This window comes from Paroedura picta, chromosome 5 (assembly GCF_049243985.1).
Source record: "Paroedura picta isolate Pp20150507F chromosome 5, Ppicta_v3.0, whole genome shotgun sequence".
Lineage (NCBI taxonomy): Eukaryota > Metazoa > Chordata > Lepidosauria > Squamata > Gekkonidae > Paroedura > Paroedura picta.
In genome coordinates, this window is record NC_135373.1 from 8,601,086 (window position 1) to 8,618,896 (window position 17,811).

The following is a 17,811-nucleotide window of genomic DNA, read 5'->3' on the forward strand; positions in this document are numbered from 1 at the left end:
ACGTCACTTCTGTTTAATGTAGGAAATGACATCATGACACTAGTTTGCAGTGGAATCACTTTCCCTGCTGCCCTGTTGAGTAACACTGGGAAATTTCAGGTCCAGGGCAGGACTTCATTCACTATAGCAGAAAATCAGACTTCCCTAATCTTTGATGTGGAAACACATCTTATGCTGCGCGTGGTGAAACGGAAATGCCAGTGGATGTGACGTCTGTTGTTCCCGGTGCAAACATGGCATAACAGGCAGGGAGGTGGTGGAGGTAGGGCCGGGTGCAGACGGTGGGTGGTGGCGGTGGCTGAGTGAGTGGACCTCAGCGCAGCCATGAGCCAGGGCCAGGCACCAAAGGTGGGCGGATGTAGAGTGAGCATGACTCAACACAGCCTGAGGCCCAGTGCCAAAGATGGGCAGGCGGAGCACAGCGAGTGGGGCTGAGTGCAGCCACAGGCCAGAGGTGAATCTGTCCACCAGTGATGGGCAGCGGCTGTAACGGAGTGAGTGGGGCTCCACACCAGTCCTGGCCAGCTGCCACCACACCCATTATGTGGAACTGCTTGGACTCCCAGCGTGGCTGGCTTCCCTTCTCCTCCGAGTCCTGCTGTTCACCCTGCCTCCCCTCTCCCTTTTCCACAGCTGCTACATAGACCAGCAAGTGACCCGCGTGGCCTGGTTGAACCGTTCCAACATCCTTTACGCCGGCAACGACAAATGGTCCATTGACTCGCGGGTGCAGCTGCTGACCAACAGCGCCTCTGAATTCAGCATCGTCATCACCAACGTCGACCTCTATGATGAGGGCCTCTACACCTGCTCCTTCCAGACGCAGGACAAGCCCCACACCTCTCAAGTGTATCTCATCGTTCACGGTACGGGTGAGGGATGGGTCATGCAAACACACATAGCATTCTTACCCTGGGTCCGACCACTGATTTGTCAGTGTAGTTGTAGTGGTTAAGAGCGACAGCTTCTAAGCTGGGAAAATTTGGGCTAGTCACAGTCCTGATAGAGCTGTTCTTACAGAGCAGTTCTCTCAGAGCTCCCTGAGCCCCACCTATCTCACAGGGTGCCCGTGGTGGGGAGAGGAAAGGGAAGGCGACTGTAAGACGCTTTGAGATTCCTTTGGGCAGTGAAAAGCAGGGTATGAAAACCAGCTCTTCTCCTTCTGTCCAGGGCAAGACTGTCTACTGGCAGCAGTTCTCCAGGATCTGGGGCAGAGGTCTTTTCTATCCGTTTCTACCTGATATTTTTAATTGCTGGGAATTGAACCTGTGACCTTAAAGCCATGTTGGGTCAGCCCAATCGCCCATCTTGTCTAGCGTTCTCTGTCACACAGTGGCCAAAACCCAGGTGTCATCAGGAGGTCCACCAGCAGAACTCCAGAAGCCCTTCCACTCATGCCCCCCAAGCACCAAGAATCCAGAGCATCACTGCCCCAGACAAACTATTCTAGCTATACTTTGGGGCTAAGAGCCACTGAAGGAGCTCTGCTCCATATGTTCAGCCAATCCCCTCTTGAAACTGTCTACGCTCATAGCCTCCACCACTTCTTGTGATAGGGAATTCCAGGTGTCAATCACTCTTTGGGTGAAGGACTTAATTTGAGCTCTTGTAAAGCAGACGCTTGGTCACTGAGCCACAGCACCTGCCTTTATCAAAAGCATAAAGTGTATGTCTGGTGTATCAATAAGGTTATCAGCACCGGATTGTGAAATTGTTGGAGATTTGGGAGGGGGAGGAACCTGGTAAGGGCCTCAGAGGGGTGTAATGCCATAGAGCAGGGGTAGTCAACCTGTGGTCCTCCAGATGTCCATGGACTACAATTCCCATGAGCCCCTGCCAGAAAATGCTGGCAGGGGCTCATGGGAATTGTAGTCCATGAACATCTGGAGGACCACAGGTTGACTACGCCTGCCATAGAGTTCTCCTCCCAAAACAGCCGTTACTCCAGGTGAATGTATCCTTTTTGTCTGGAGACCAACCGTAATTCTGAGAGATATCCGGCCACCACCTGGAGACTAGCAACCTTATGTATCAAGGCCAATATTAGCTAGTCTGGCTGGTAGCAGCTCTTCATGGTCTCCGGTTGAGGTCTTTCAGGTCTCCGACTTTCCTGACCCATTCCACCGGCCATGCCAGGGACGACAAGTGGGACCTTCTATCTGTGAAGTTGATTTTCTGCCACTGTGCCTTGGTTCCTTCCCAGTTAGGGTCTCGTCTCCTAACTATTTGCATTTATTTGTTTACTAGCTTCAAAGCCCATTCCTAAGGGTGGGAGCTGCAGGGGCAGGGCCAATCAGTGTGCAGCCAGCAAAGCTAGCTGCACCCTGATTGGCCCTATTCCAACTTGGGCAACCAGACACGTTCCACCCCCCAGGCTGTTTCACAAATATATAGAGGAACCATGGATGGATAAGGATTGGCGTAACCTGGGACTCGGCAAGGTGTTGGGTACACCCATTCTCCTTTTCACGGGTTCAAGGGCTTAGTTCAAAGGCACATGATAGTTTGCCCCCTTGCTGAGCCAAAGAACTTCTGAATCTGGACAGGAACTGGATGGGAGGCCGTTCAGGAAAACCTTCTCCCCGCCATGAGCCGTGCTTTGATGGAAGGAGGGCAAGAAATAAATGGCTCCATTCCGTACAAAGTTCCAGGAGTGTCCAGACAGGGAGCGCATGGGTTTCTGGTTGATGATGGTCGGGTCGGGTGCTGGACCGGATGGTTTACTCGAATCCAGACATTGATGAATTCTGAATTCCCGTTGCAGAAGAGCCCATTTTCGTAGATTGCACTGCCTTCGCCTTAGCATGGCCAGCTGTACTTCCTTGAATGGCGGCAGCGCAGAATCCCAGCCTGTCTTTGCATGCGGTCAGTGCTTGCCTATAAACATCCCCCCTGGAATAGGGCCACACTTTGCCCCGGCCGTGGAATTTCTCGCCGGCTGTCAAAACAGCCAGAGTCCCCCCTTCGTTCCTTCTGGCTCTTTTGCTGATTCTCAGCCGCCTCCAGGATTTCTGCAGCATTGGCAAAAGCCAGAACTGCAACGCTATCCACCCCGTAATTACCCCCCCTCCCTTTCCCCAGGGTTGCTGGAGCTGAGAAAACTGGTACAATAGGAGCTGATTGGACCTGGGCCGGAACGCAGCCGCCTGGGTGTCAGGAAACAGCTGTTCCCAGATGCTCCATCCTTCGCTGTCGCCGACGTCACCCCCCCCCCTCCCCAAATCTATCAGAGCAGACAATGGGGATCATTAGGACCAGTCAGGAAAAAGGCAATTGCTTTTTTGGGGCTCTTCCGCCTGGGGCAGAGAAAACAACCATCGGGAATTAACCTAGAAGGGACCCAGTGTGGGGATGGTGCTGAGGCAGCACCGGAAAGGCACCTGCTTCTAAGGAGGGGCAGCCGTTTACAAAATGTTTTTGCAGAAGCCTGTTATTATTTTAATACATATTCCAGGGGCCACTACCTCCCCCGGAGGGGAAGCGGTCCATCTCTGTTAACCCCCCACCCCCCTAAATGATTCTTCACCGTGGAATCCCTCGGTGTTTCCTCCCGTGCTTGTTTTCTCCAGAACTTATTCACTCACTCGTGTATTCTGGAGAATCTGGACATATTTGCTGCCAGGACGCTGCACCCGGGTTTTTGACCTGTTGTCCTCCTGCCCTTTTCAAGACCTGCTTGGTGGCGCTTTCATGATTTGCCGTGCAAGCGCAGTGCCGGGGTGGACTCACAACGTGTCACAGGCTCCCTTGGCGGATGCCTCATTGGTGACCAGCCAGAGAACTTCCATCTTTCTGCATGCCTTGTTCTTGTTTCCTCTAAGAACTTCCAATATGACTGTTTGACACTATGGCATTTCCAGGGCTGGTGGCTTTCAGGTGTGGTTAGCCATTGCCTGCCTCTGGATAGCAACCTGGGCTCCCTTGGTGGTCTTCCATCCCCAGAGATCCCTGGCCCATGAGATGTTCAACTAGCTTCAACCAGGGCTAGGGTCTTTTCAGCCCTGCCTGGTGGAAGGAGCTTCCGGAAGAGCTGTGGGCCCTGGCGGAACTAACACAGTTCCGCCAGGCGTTTGATTGAAGCTGGGTGGAAGGAAGATCTTAGCTCCCCCTCCAATATACCCAACGGTAATCTCCCTACATATGTGGCAGTCTGGGACGGGGGGAATGACTGGCACAGAGAGGTGGGTTGGGAGGTTTACGTATTTCACTGCTGTGTTATTATTTTATGTTGCAAGCCGCCACAAGCTTACCGGCCAGGAGCAGTGGGCTAGAAGCGGAATGGAGAAACAAATAAAATACTAACCAGGGCTAACCCTGCTTAGCTTCTGAGATCTCATGATATCAGGCTAGCCTGGTTTCTAGCCTTGTTCAGGATTACACCCTACGCCTGATTCCTGTTTCACAGAGGAGCGATACATTTTGAAATCCCATAAAGTCATAAGGAGTGGAAATGATCTCCATGTTTCTGATTATTGCTGACAATACAGAGAATTTTAAAGCAACCTCCAGTATTTTCAGATTCAATTTGTGCTGGGGGAAATTTCCCTGGCACTCATGTGCATGCACACGCACGGCTCCAGCGTCCTCCGCCTGAACCCCTGCGAAGGAATTTCAGGCAGGAATCGGTCACTCCGGCTCAAAGAAATCCTAATGGCCATTGTGGGGAGAGACAAACATGGTTCAATCAGTCAGGGGGGGGGGAAGTGTGAATGAAATAAAAAGAAATGTGTCAGCACGAGAGCCAGCCACGGAGGTGGAAATCCGGAATGATGGCTGCAAGGGGGAATGCGGCTTGCAACAAGAACAGTCCTGAACTCATTTTAGCCCCCGATGGATGTGAGATCCATCAGAGGCTCTACATAATTTAAGGATGCTTTGTTTTAAGATGAGAAAAGCCAGAGTTCAAGGCTTGCCTGGGATTCTCTGCTCCCTGGAGCGGCTCAGGTAGGGTTCAGACACACACACAAAGAAATGGGGGGGAGGGAGAGAGAGAGAGAGAGAGAGAGAGAGAGAGACTCACCAAGTCCAGAATAGGAATGAAAATCCTCAGGTGGGGCTTGGAGCTCTCTCAGAATTACAATTTATTCCCAGTTGACAGAGACCAGTTTCCCTTGGTTTGGTACCTTTCCCCCAGTTTCAGGAGTTTAAGAAACTGGGGGGAAACTCCCATCAGGCAAGAAGCCTAGCCAGAAAAAAACACTTTTTTCCGTCACCCAGAAATTACGTAGGAATGTTGGTGACATTGTGTCTGGGGGGGACACTCTCAGTTTGGGGCAATACTCTACGGTAAGAAAGAGGGTTGGGCACTTTGGCGCACCTCGGCCAGCTTGGTGTAGTGGTTAGGAGCATCAATCTGGATTTCTAATCTGGCACACCAGGTTTGATTCCCCGCTCTTCCTCTACATGCAGCCAGCTGGGTGACCTTGGATTCACCATAGCACTGATAAAACTGTTCTGACCTAGCAGTAATATCAGGGCTCTCTCAGCCTCACCCACCTTATAGGGTGTCTGTTGTGGGGAGAGGAAAGGGAAAGCGATTGAAAGCCGCACTGAGACTCCTTCGGGTAGAGAAAAGTGGCATATAAGAACCAATTCTTCTTCTCAGTAATATCAGGGCTGTCTTGGCCTCACCTGCTTCACAGGTTGTCTGTGGTGGGGAGAGGAAAGGGAAGGCGACTATAAACCGCTTTGAGACTCCTTCAGGTAAAGAAAAAGCGGCATATAAGAACCAACTTTTCTTCAGTAATATTAGGGCTCTCTCAGCCCCAGCACCCTCACAGGTTCTCTGTCTTGGGGAGAAGGAAGGGAAGGTGAATGTAAGCCGCTTTAAGACTCCTTCAGGGAGAGAAAAGCGGCATATAAGACCCAATTCTTCTTCTTTGGAAGTCCAAGGCAGCCAGCGGAGGGGAGGGGCCGCCTCAGGCTTCCGCAATCTCCCAACCCTTGTAAGAAGCTAACTCTACCATAGAGTTTTGCCCCCAAACCAGAGCATCAACTTCCCCCTGATGTCACTTTTGGCTGATGTAGAAACGTCATGGTTTTTTTTTTCAGGCTTCTTGCCTCCCTGCTCCCGGTAAATCCACACACACACACACACACACACCCTTCCCAGCTGACTGGTTCGCCAGACCTGGCAACCCTAGTTCCCCTACAGAAAATGGAGGAGTGGGGCCCAGAGTGTCCTTCTAGAACAGGAAAGGATTGGAAACTTTGTGGTCATAAAATAAATCTCTATACAATTAGATGGACGGGTAATAGTTGCCCAGGGGTGTGGAGGGTTCTCGCTCCTTGGTGTTTTTGAAACAGAGGCTATTTTCCAGGAATGCTTTAGGTTGCTCTGGATTGCATAGGGGATTGGACGGGATTATTATTATTGTTGTTGTTGTTGTTATTGTTATTGCCCACCACTCCCAATCTGGCTAGTGGCAGGTTACAACTGTCCATTCTTAAAGCCCCATTAAAACTCCATTAAACAATTCCAGACATCCATCCATGTACAATAAGCAGACTCCTGAAAACTTTAAAAAAAAAAAAAAACATGGTGGTCTGCAACCCACTAACCCCCCCAAAATTTAGTACAGGAGTGGGAGGAGGGAGCATAGCCGGTCTCAACCATAGACCTGGTGGAAGAGCTCCGTTTTGCAGGCCCTGCAGAATGTCAAAAGTTCCCTCTAGGCACCTTCCAACCTGTTTTCAACCCCCTGATTCTGTTTAAGGAAAGACATTTCTTTGCCTGAGACCATGGAGAGCTGTGCCCAACCAAACAAGGCCATCTTAGAGTAGCTGGGCCATCCTAAGGAGAGGTACGCCTTTCTAGGTCCGCATGATAGAATGACCATCAGGGTTTTCCCTCTTGTAAAGCATCCTGCCATTCAAAAATAGAGAGTGAACTTTGTATCTGCAAGGTGCCTGGGCAGCTTGCCTGAAGGAGAGGGGAAAGTCCCTGGAAGCTGGCCCGGAAAAGGGAAGATGTCCACACATACACACACACACCATGTGCTTGAAGATGGGCAGACTAAAGAGATAAACAAGCCTTCAGTTGATTGGATAAATATTTACCCGACTTGGTGCAGAGTGGTTAAATAGATAATGACCTCATTTGAATGTGTGTTATTCTGATTGCATAAAAAACAGTACCCAGTGTGTCTCCGGGTGGCCACTGGATTTCAGACATGACCCTGGGCCAGCCCTTCTAAGGCTGCAGTCATTAAAATGGCATTTTGAAAGGATTCTCTGGCATTGTGGATCATTTGGACTTCTCCCCACGATGAATGAAATGAACCTGAACCCGCTTGCATGGGTATATCGCGCTGAGATCAGCTGCCTTAGAAGGGGGTCACTTTGGTTAGGATTGCACCGTAAACAGCCCAGTGGCCTGCCTCTATGGAAAGGGTCTCAATCAGTGCTTAGTGCTGCCTCAGAGACAACGTCGCCCCCCGGTGGTGGGAGGCCAGGACTACCTTCATACTCACCACCTGTCTCCTCCAACCTCCGCAGTCCCAGCTCGGATCGTGAACATTTCGTCTGCGGTGACCGTTAACGAGGGAAGCAACGTGAACTTGCTCTGCCTAGCCCAAGGGAAGCCAGAGCCGACGGTTGTTTGGCGGCAGCTGAAAGGTAAGGGAGGCTGGAGGGGGGAGGGGGGATCGGGTTGGTCCCTATTGACAGATCCTTACGCACTGTTTCATTGTTGGGAGAATGAAAGAGGGCAGGCATAGAAAAAACAGCACTGAAGTTGGCTCAAAACTTGTGTCCAAAGCAGGATTTGTCTCCCCAAAAAAATGCATCACGTTGCTGCAGAAATCCTTTAAAGCAGGGATAGTCAACCTGTGGTCCTCCAGATGTCCATGGACTACAATTCCCAGGAGCCCCCTGCCAGCGAACGCTGGCAGGGGCTCCTGGGAATTGTAGTCCATGGACATCTGGAGGACCACAGGTTGACTACCCCTGCTTTAAAGGGGACAACATTTGTAGATTTCAGATGTTTGAGTTCCTTGGATTCTTTATTTTTTTAAAGCGAGTTTCTCATCCTTAGATCAAGCTTTTTAAAGCCGGGGTTTCTTGACAGCCCTTCAAGGATTTCCTGAATGGGTAGGAGTTAATTAATTTTTATATATTTCTAAAATAATTATGAAACATTTATCGGGCGATATGGCCCGATATGGTCATGTCAACTCCCCTACCTCCCAAAAGGGTCAGTGATGGGCCGGGAGGAGCCCCGGGTGGGCATCTCCTCAGCTATGAATCGCAACCATCTTCTGCACGATTGCACCACCTCTGGGAGCTCTCGAAACTTGAAAAACGTTTCAGGGGTTTCACAGTGGTAAAAAAGCCTTAGGTGGACCTAGTAAAATCCTGACAGAATTAGATGGACTTTCAAATTTTCTCCATGAGAACTGATCTTGATCATCTGGAGACCGATTGTAATAGTGGGAGGACTCCAGGCCCTACCTGGGGATTGGCAACCCCGTTGTAGCGTGAATCCTACAGTGCCAGCCTGGTGTAATGATGTCAATTCCCGTTTGGGGCTGGAACCGGCATTGTGCACCCATGTGGTATCAGCACACAAGCACACACCCACACACACCTGATCTCCCTCTCTTTTTATCCTGCCGGCCTGTGAAACTTTGGTGGCGCACGGGAGAAATCTTTAGGAGAATCACTCCCCAAGTTCAGTAGAGTTTGCAATGGCAAATGTGGGGCTTCTCCTTGTCCCTGTCGGAATTTATGGCTTCAGCTGCACCACTCAGCTAAAGGACAGTGTGAGTTATTCCTGTCCAAGCCTGTAGATTTCTCCGTGAATCCGTGTAAATGTGTATATGAGCAAAACAACAAGGTTTTTTTTGGGGGGGGGGGAGATTCCCTTTGGTTTTGCATGATGCCTGCATCATCACCTTCTTAGGAAAGCAGAGCATGAATGCCCTTTGTTAGGACAGGGTCTGCCACCTGCAGTCTTGGTTAAGAACATACGCAGGAAAGGCTCAACGCCGACCCATCCGTCTCAGCAGCTGCCTTCGACCCAACGCCTCCCGATCCGAATCTTTGGGCTGACTGACACAAGAAGTTTATTTTTACGGATTTGGGCCTGAGTCCCCCAGGCCAGACTTACATCCCACACAGCCACACGGAAGCTGTGTGTAATGCCAATCTAAAACCTTTGTGGTGGTCCAATTTGGCCCAGGCCAAGGAAGGTCTCCTGCCCCCTGCGGGATCTAATGGCTGTGAGGAAAGCGGGTCAGGTCTCCGTCACTTAGAGACCAAGTTATAATTGGGAGAGGTCCCCAGCCATCACCTGGAGGTTGGCAACTCTACAAGCTGAGCACAGGCCACCAGCTGCCTGTGCTGTGGCCTGATCTACTTCCGGAGGTTTCGCATTTTGTAAAAGCAGGTCTCTTGAGTCCCTGATAGGCTACCCGTTGGCACGATGTTTGGCTTGCTAGTTCATCAGCCGTGCAGGCTAAATTCCTGCTGAATTGGTGGGTAATAGGCCATCCCTGCCTAGGACACCCTCCCGCTCCTAAAACATACTGCCTGCATTGTACACACACACACTCTCACACACACACACAGACACACACAGTGCAAGGCAGACGTTGAGTGCAGGAAGGGTTGATAACTGCTGTGTTGTCGTATGTGTTTTCGTGTGTGTAAGTCTGTGTTTGTGTCTGTCTCCCTACTGCTGGCCCCGGCCCTCCTCCCCGTCCCCGCCCTTGCTCCCTCCCCCGCAGATGTATTCACCAGCGAAGGGGAATATCTGGAGATTACGGAGATCAACCGACAGCAGGCCGGGGAGTACGAGTGCATCACGGCTAACGGCGTCTCGATACCGGACAGGAAACGGGTTCCTATCACTGTCAATTGTAAGTGTTCTCCCAAGAGCCTCCATGATCCAACCTCTCGCCTCCTTTAAACTTTATCGGAGGCTTTGGGGCCTGTTGAGAGTGTCTGGCACAAGACAGGAAATTAGTCCTGGGAGCTAAGATAATCATTCCACGGGAGATCCCTGATTGGCTATCCTGACATTTTCACTTGTGGTGCTAAAGTCTTTCACTCCGCCCACGATGGCGTTAACGCCTGGGGAGAACAAGGGTACCCATATCATCCCTTTCAGGGTTTCTGCGGCCAGTTTGTGTAACTCTCTGGCAGCATGTGTACTTGTGGCAGTGTGAGGCAGGAGGGGGTCCCCGGCCATTGACAAACGGACCCTCCCAAATAAGTAGGGTTTTTTTTTCTCCCTCCTGAGATTGAAGGCTGACTTGTTTTTTCCTATGCTTTGCACAGGATCAGAAAGCAAAGCCAAGAAAAACCAGGGTAGGATATTTTAATCTTTTGTTGAATTGAGACAATGTACCTTGAAGGAAGAAACTGCAAAAGCTGCAAAGATGTTCGTTCGTTAGGCCTCGCAAAGCCCCCCGAAATGGAACACAGGAATGAAACTTGCTTTTAAGAGAGAGAGAGAGAGGGAGCCCAAACTGTTTGTGATGCTCAGTCGTGCCTGGCACGTTTTAATGGTGAAAACGGCCACACATGATTCCTTCCGCGAGATCACTATCGAAGCACGATCCTTACTGCATTGCTCCCAAGAATGAGGACTAGGGGTGCGGTTAAAGCAAAAGAAATGAAAAGTTTTGCACAGGACTGATTGGCCAGCCTTTGCGTCAGTCGCAGGTCAATGCCTTCCCCTTCCTAAGAATCTGGATGCTGCCAGGGCTGATTGGCTAGGCTCCCTCCCTGGAGCAGATTTCATGAATCGCGAATAAAAGGTTAGGACGAGAAAAGATGATTCGGAACAAATGTCAGAGCGGGTAAGCATGTGGGGCAGATGGTGGAATAAAACAAAGCAGAAATTTGCAGAGAGCTTGCTGCTTTTAACCCGTCAGTGCCATGGTAGTGGGTGGAGGAGGAAGACCTAGAATCGGGCAGGGAAGATCACCACAACCTGCAGCTGATAATCTCCCACCCTCTCCTATTTAAACCTAACGTCTGTCTTCAACCTGAATCTTGCCAAGAAAATTAGTGCCGACTCTGGCTCGTTGGAGTCATCTGCTCAGGACTGTTCTTCTTCTTATTTCCCTTCCCAAGGCGCTTCTGGACCTGTCCACACTCATGCACTTCAGCTGTCCCTATTTATTATTTTTCTGACATCTGCCCTTACATTGCCCCATAGTGACTTCTCCTTACAATTTTCAGCATCGAAAGCCACCAACCGCTCTTTGCAATTCCTCCCCCTCACCAAATGTGTCAAACCATTAGGGTTGGTAGTTCCACCTTGTTCAACTGCCAGATCCAGGTTGGGGACTCATTAGGTTGGGTACAGTGCCCTAGAGCAGGGGCAGTCAACCTGTGGTTCTCCAGATGTCCATGGACTACAATTCCCATGAGCCCCTGCCAGCATTTGGATGTGGAGGGAGGACTCTAGGGCAGGGGTAGTCAACCTGTGGTCCTCCAGATGTCCATGGAGTATTCGCTGGCAGGGGCTCATGGGAATTGTAGTCCATGGACAGCTGGAGGACCACAGGTTGACTACGCCTGCCCTAGAGTCCTCCGTCCGCATCCATTTCATCCAGGGGAACTGATCTCTGTAGTCTGGAGAGAAGCTTTAATTCCAGGGGATTCCTAAGAAACTCCGCATAACTACTAGTGGCTGAATTTGAACAGGTATCTTTAAAAGGTGCAAACCGAGACCGTCGTTTGACAGGGGACCAATGAGGATCAGTGACATTGCTGCCAGCATCCCTGTGTGCAGATGGATACAATGCCACCATGTGCAGAACATTTGCTACCAGTTCCGGAACTGCAAGCGCAAAAGCAGGGGGTTGGAATGGGTGATCCTGGAGGTCCTTTCAGCTCTTTGATTCTAAGCCTGAGCCTCAGAGGAGGGCAGTATTTAAAAACGAATAAATAAATAGATTTTGAGCTGTTCATAACTATGAGTGAACTCTTATGCCTTTGAGTACATATTTAACAAAGAGAATATTAAGTAAATGTTGATCTGACCCTTTCTCCAGGAGCTTGAGGACAATGCACCTAATTCACCATCCATTTTCCTTCCACTACCCCGTGAGGTTGGTTTGGCTGAGTGAAAGAAAGAGAGCATTTTCCCCAGAGTCACTGAGAAAGTTTCATAGCCTGTGGGGATGTGAATACAGAATTTTCCAGTCCTGTTCCTGGACATTAACAACTATACCACATTGGCTCTTAGTATATGCCCACAGGTATCTGTTGTCATGGGGAAGGCACTGGCAAACCACCCCGTATTGAGTTTGCCATGAAAATGCTAGAGGGCGTCACCCCAAGGGTCAGACATGACCCAGTGCTTACCTGTTGTCATTTGTGAAATGGACAGATGTGCACATGTGAACACATATCTAGCATGCTAAGGATGCCCTATAACCCAGGTATTCCCAACATAGCGCCCATGAATGCCAGGGCACCCACCAAGATCTTTCCTGGTGCTGCCCAACTGTATTTATAAAGTGGGCAAGGCTTTTCCACAGCAGGGCATCTTCAGTTTACGGCCAGGAAAGTATTCTTAGCATGGCATTGTGCGTGACCGAAGATAAGCTGTGTGCAGGCGAGATAATGTTTAAACAACTAATCACGAGACGCATTGTGGATAAAAAATACAGCGAGGGCTACATAAGGTGTAGGTGGGGAGCTCTCTTTTCCGGCAGGAAAAGGTGTCCTAGGCTCTAGAAGAGGACCTTGCGATACAGTTTTGTGAAAGGAGGCAGGCACGTTGAAAGGGAAGGGGCGGGAGGTGGGCTGGTGGGAGTGAAGGGGGGAGAGAGACATGAATGACTTGGCTACGGCTTCCCTTCAGGACCAAGGCCAGCGCCACTGCAGGCTTGTAAGTGAGAAGGGGCTTTTCTGTAGCCTCCCTGTCAGCCAGCGGTTAGGCAGAAGGGGAAAGGTCCACACACACACACACACACATGCCTGCTCCCTCCAAAGGACTGCATGTGCACACCCTCAGACCCCCCCCCTTGGAAGACCAGCGGGTATGGCCGCCCCTCAACACGGCACAGAGGCAGACAAAAACGCGTTCCTTGCCTCAACTTTTGCTTATATATTCCCACTGTTATGACGGTCGGTTCTTAGTCTGAGGGAGAGTGCTTGAACTCGAAAGCTCACGCCTGGAATAAATCTTTGTTGGTCTTAAAGGTTCCACCGGACTCTGATTCTGTCTTGCCTCAATCAGTTGCTGGCAGAGGCTTTATTTATTTGATTTGTAAACCGCCCCTCCGAAGTCAGGCTGGGGGTGGTGTGGAGCATAGTTATAATCACTACGACATTTCTAATAAGGATGATAAAACAGTAAAACTGAGTTCCCCGTTGTCCATATCTTGGGCTTTGTTCCTGCCTTTACCTCTCCAGGCTACCCTTTGTGGGGGGGGGGGGAAACGGCAGGGAGGGGGAGGGGGAAGGCCCAAATGATTTTATTTACTTGCCCTGGCCTCAGCCTTAGGCCTGGTGGAAAAGTGCTGTTTTACAGGTCCCGCAGAACTTGAATAGCTCCATCAATCAAGCAATCTTTATTTTACAGTCATTTAGACCAGGGGTAGTCAACCTGTGGTCCTCCAGATGTCCATGAACTACAATTCCCATGAGCCCCTGCCAGTGTTTGCTGGCAGGGGCTCATGGGAATTGTAGTCCATGAACATCTGGAGGACCACAGGTTGACTACCCCTGATTTAGACCAAAATTTCAGACGCACTGCTGTACGATAGCAGTTTATATAAAGGTTAAGTAATACATAAAGAAAGGTTAGAAATGCATCAACAGTAAAACTTAATAACTTTTAAACCATAAATGTCAACATTTTAAAAAGCATTAAATGCCACTGGCTAATTTCCCAAAACAAAATGAGGCATGAAAGCACTAGAACTATTAAAACTGTTAAAATATAAAACAAAAAAACAAGATTAAGAGACGCACCATAAAAGCTACTAACCAAAATAACATAAGAAGTTCTGTGGACCTATCGGCAAGGTTGTAATGGCTATACATCAGTGCCCCAATCTTTCCTAGTTCTTAAAGCTTGCCATGCAAATTTTGCTATTTGGCTAGTTAAAAAATTATTTGAATCCAATAGCAATAGTTGCAGGTGATGCTTTCTCAGGCCGCGAGGGCATTCTATAAGCATTGGTACTAATGCACCTGTGCAAATATGATCATACAGCTTGCACTCAAATAAGGTGTGTTCTGTGGTCTCTAGTTGACCGTTGCAGATACCGAGCTGATCCTCGAGTTAGGATGCTGCTGGTTTCACCTGGTGGAGATGGGAAAATGCCTGATGGGTTACCTTTGTGATCTGTGCCTCCATTAATAGGGGGGCATTGAAGATCAACCCCAAATTCCTGATGAAGTGTGAGGTTGTTGATTGCACATAGTAATTTACACGTTTCTCCCCACACTTCTTAGAGCTGGTGGCCACTTGTATATTATTACTAGTTTATAATAAGCTATTGGGTAGAGGTCCATTGCATTTGAAAATTGACCAGTTGGAGGACTTCCCACTGAGGAAAGTTGTTTTTCATTGAAAACGGACATTACCAGGATGCCGTTCTGGTAAAAGTTCCGACAAATAAAGGAATAAGAAAAGAAAGAAAATATAAGGAGAGACTATTCTTGTTTTTGATAGCATTAAGTTTATTGTATTGCCTTTGGGTAGGTTTCTTTTTCTGAGTTTGTATTCACTTTGAAGCCATCCTATTTATCTTGTTATACCTTTTGTTAATTGCACCCCATCAAGGCAAGGGGTCTCCCTTCCTCTTCTGGCCCCTGCCTTCCCAGCCTTTGGACCTCTGTCATTTGGGGGTTTAGTTTCAGGGGGCTCTCTGAACCCATTTCACTACCTCCTCCAAACTCCTGTCCATTCCATCCGGGGGTGCATCCAGTTGGCCGCCCATAAGCAGATAGAGCTGTGTGTCACCTGCATACTGGTGAGACCCTAGCTCACACCCTTGGCCCAACTGTGCTAGAGGGTCCGTAAAGATATCAAATAGCACTGGGGAGAAAGTCACACCCTGTGTTATTCCACTCTGGAGTTTGCAGTGGTACGACTGCTCCTCCCCAACAACCACTCTTTGTCCTTGACCTTGAAGGAAAGAGGTCAGCCATTGTAAGAAAAAGGCCAGCCATGTCAACATGTTGGAGAGCTAAAAGCTCATGATTGACTATGTCAAACGCTGCCATGAGGCTGAACCACACGAGCAGTGCTGACCCACCTAGGTCCAGTTGCCTCTGGAGGTCATCTGTCAGAGTGACCAGAACCATCTCCACCCCATGGCTGGGTGGGAAAACAAACTGGGATAGGTCCAGGACTGAACTGTCCTCTGGGTATGTTTGCAATTCATCTGCAGACATCCGTTCAGCCACCTTCCCTAGAAACACTAGATGTGAGACAACGCAGTAGCTGGCGGGGTACTGCGGATCAAGCAATGGTTTATTCAATAAAGGGCAAATCACCACCTCCTTTAGGCTCCTCGGGAAAGTCACTGTACATGGACAGTTTTATAATTTACTGAAGAGGTTTCCCAGTCTTCCCATCGCTCGTTTCTACGAGACACAAGGGACAGGAATCCAGAGGGCAGGTGGTCATCCTCATCCCGTCTGCTTCAGTTTGTATGAACTCCCTGAAGTTCTCAAAACCAACCCCAAAGATGGCCTAGGGGGCATCTAATTCCATTATCATATTAATAGTTGGGGGAAGATGGTGGCAGCGAGTCAAGATTTTATCTGCAAAATAGTTCACCGACACCTCAAAGCTAAAAGCCAATTGCCTACTATTTTGGTGCCCTTCATCTAGGGCTGTCAGCGGCTGAATGACCCTAAATAATTGAGCTTGGAGTGAGCTGGCACTTTCACTGCCATCTCATGAACATCCTATATGAAGTTCTTGATGCTTCATCCTGAGTTTTTCTCTATATTTATTCTAGTGGTCTCGGATCTCATTTCTTTCCAAGTAGCTACCTGATATACCAGGCAGCCTGCTTCAGATGGTTTGAGAGGGCACCAGGAGGCAATCTCATCAATGGTGGAAGACAGCCAGTTTTGCCCATCACCTTTGCTGCTGAGAGGCATTGTGTCCCGCAGAGTATTCAGGATTCCAGTCAGATCCATAAGTCTCTGTGGGCGGGCCTAAATTTGCCCCCCACCTACACAGGAAATGCAGATCTGGTTCTTCAGGGCCTAGTGACCTGAGCATGGCCCTTTTTCATATTATTTGATTATTTGATTTATATGCTCAGCGGCTCAGGATGGTGTACAACAGCAATGCATCAGACACAACAATAATTCTTTAAACATCCGTGAACATTACTAAAACCTTAAAAACTATTTAAACCCACCCCCATATAGTTAAAACCTCAGTGCATCAGTGCAATCTCATTCGATCAACATCTGTCCTTGCACCACAGATCAAGGGTGTGGCCTGCTTGATGGGCAGGACCAGTATCAAATAGGCAAGGACCCTAGTGCTGCCATGGAAGACACCAGTTCTGAATTTGGACTAGAGCAAGGCTCGTCTGCACGGACGTTGAACCCTCCCCGAAAAAGTATTCCGGGGAACTGCAATGCCCAAGGAGCGCCCACCTCCCATAAATTCAGCAGGGCATCTGTCAGTGAGTTTGGCAGGCGGTACACCAGCCAGATGGCCAACGTCTCAACTGAGTCCCACCCCAGGCAACACATTCAGTGCCTGGGATCATTGGCACTGGGAGTGCGTAGTAGGAGAAAGACACCTGCATCAGCATGGCCACACACACCCCTGGCCTGATGGACCGAGAAGCCTGGTAGGGCAAGCCTTTCAGGATGGTATGTTTGGCTTCCCTTTCACAGATCTTTGTCATGCAAGCCAGGTCTACTTTATGCTCCTCAAAATAATTCTGTAGAGTTGTGTTCTTATTGTTAATTGACCTGGCATTGTACAATATCAGTGTTGGAGTAAGGTTGCTTCCTTTAGCCTCTTACCTTTCTTGGGACTGGACAATGGTTAGAAGGTGTCTGAGTGTATCCATATCTCCAGCCCCTTCCTTCAACACCCTTTCTCTCACTGCCATAGTTCCCCTGACCCCAGGTTATGGGAATCCCTTGTGCATCCTTAACAACCTGTAGCCTCGATCCATCATTTTCACTCTGATCTATAATAGAGGAGCAGCCAGCTGCCCTTATCTGACATGGCTGCCAGAGTGCTGCTTTAAGAAGCTGGAGGGGGCTGAAGCTCTGCCCGCAATGCAAAAGAGATGGCAGCAGGCAGCCAATTGGAGATTGCATGTGGAATTGTGAAGGGAACTCTAGGTAAAAAATGAGTCATTGGCAGCCCAGCCAGCTAATTATATAATAGAGCAAGGGTGGCCAGACTGTCGCTCTCCAGATGTCCATGGACTACAATTCCCATGAGCTCTTGCCAACAAGGGCTTGTGGGAATTGTAGTCCATGGACATCTGGAGAGCCACAGCTTATAGTAGAGGATATATGCATTAGAAATGGCCTGAAATATTGAAGACTTACAGTTACTCATGACCTCACTTCCTGACATTTGATGGTCAGCTCTACTTCCTGTGGCAGCCATTTTGCAGTTGTGCCCATGACCCTGTTTCAGTATTTGAAGGTATCTTCGGGCTCAAAAACATTGAGAACCCTGCTCTAACATTTCACACCTGGAAGCAGAGGTGTGTTCGGCACACCCCAGTTCTCAAATCAAGGCTCCCCGCTTCAGCCATCCCAGCCACATAACACTTTGCCGAAACCTTGACTCCATCTGAGGAGCATTAAAGTGGTATGAAGCCCATTTAGATTTGCCGTGCG

General features: G+C 49.3%; 1 protein-coding gene across 2 annotated transcripts in view; it reads left to right on the forward strand.

The window, feature by feature from the left end:
- The window catches only part of LOC143837004 (igLON family member 5-like), a 162,538-nt gene that overhangs the window by 121,016 nt on the left and 23,711 nt on the right, over positions 1-17,811 (forward strand). For both annotated transcript variants that reach the window (XM_077336393.1, XM_077336394.1), the window contains exons 3-5: positions 634-866; positions 7,498-7,617; positions 9,729-9,860. In XM_077336393.1, coding sequence (XP_077192508.1) covers positions 634-866; positions 7,498-7,617; positions 9,729-9,860 — 485 coding nt within the window. The remainder of the gene's footprint in view (positions 1-633; positions 867-7,497; positions 7,618-9,728; positions 9,861-17,811) is intronic.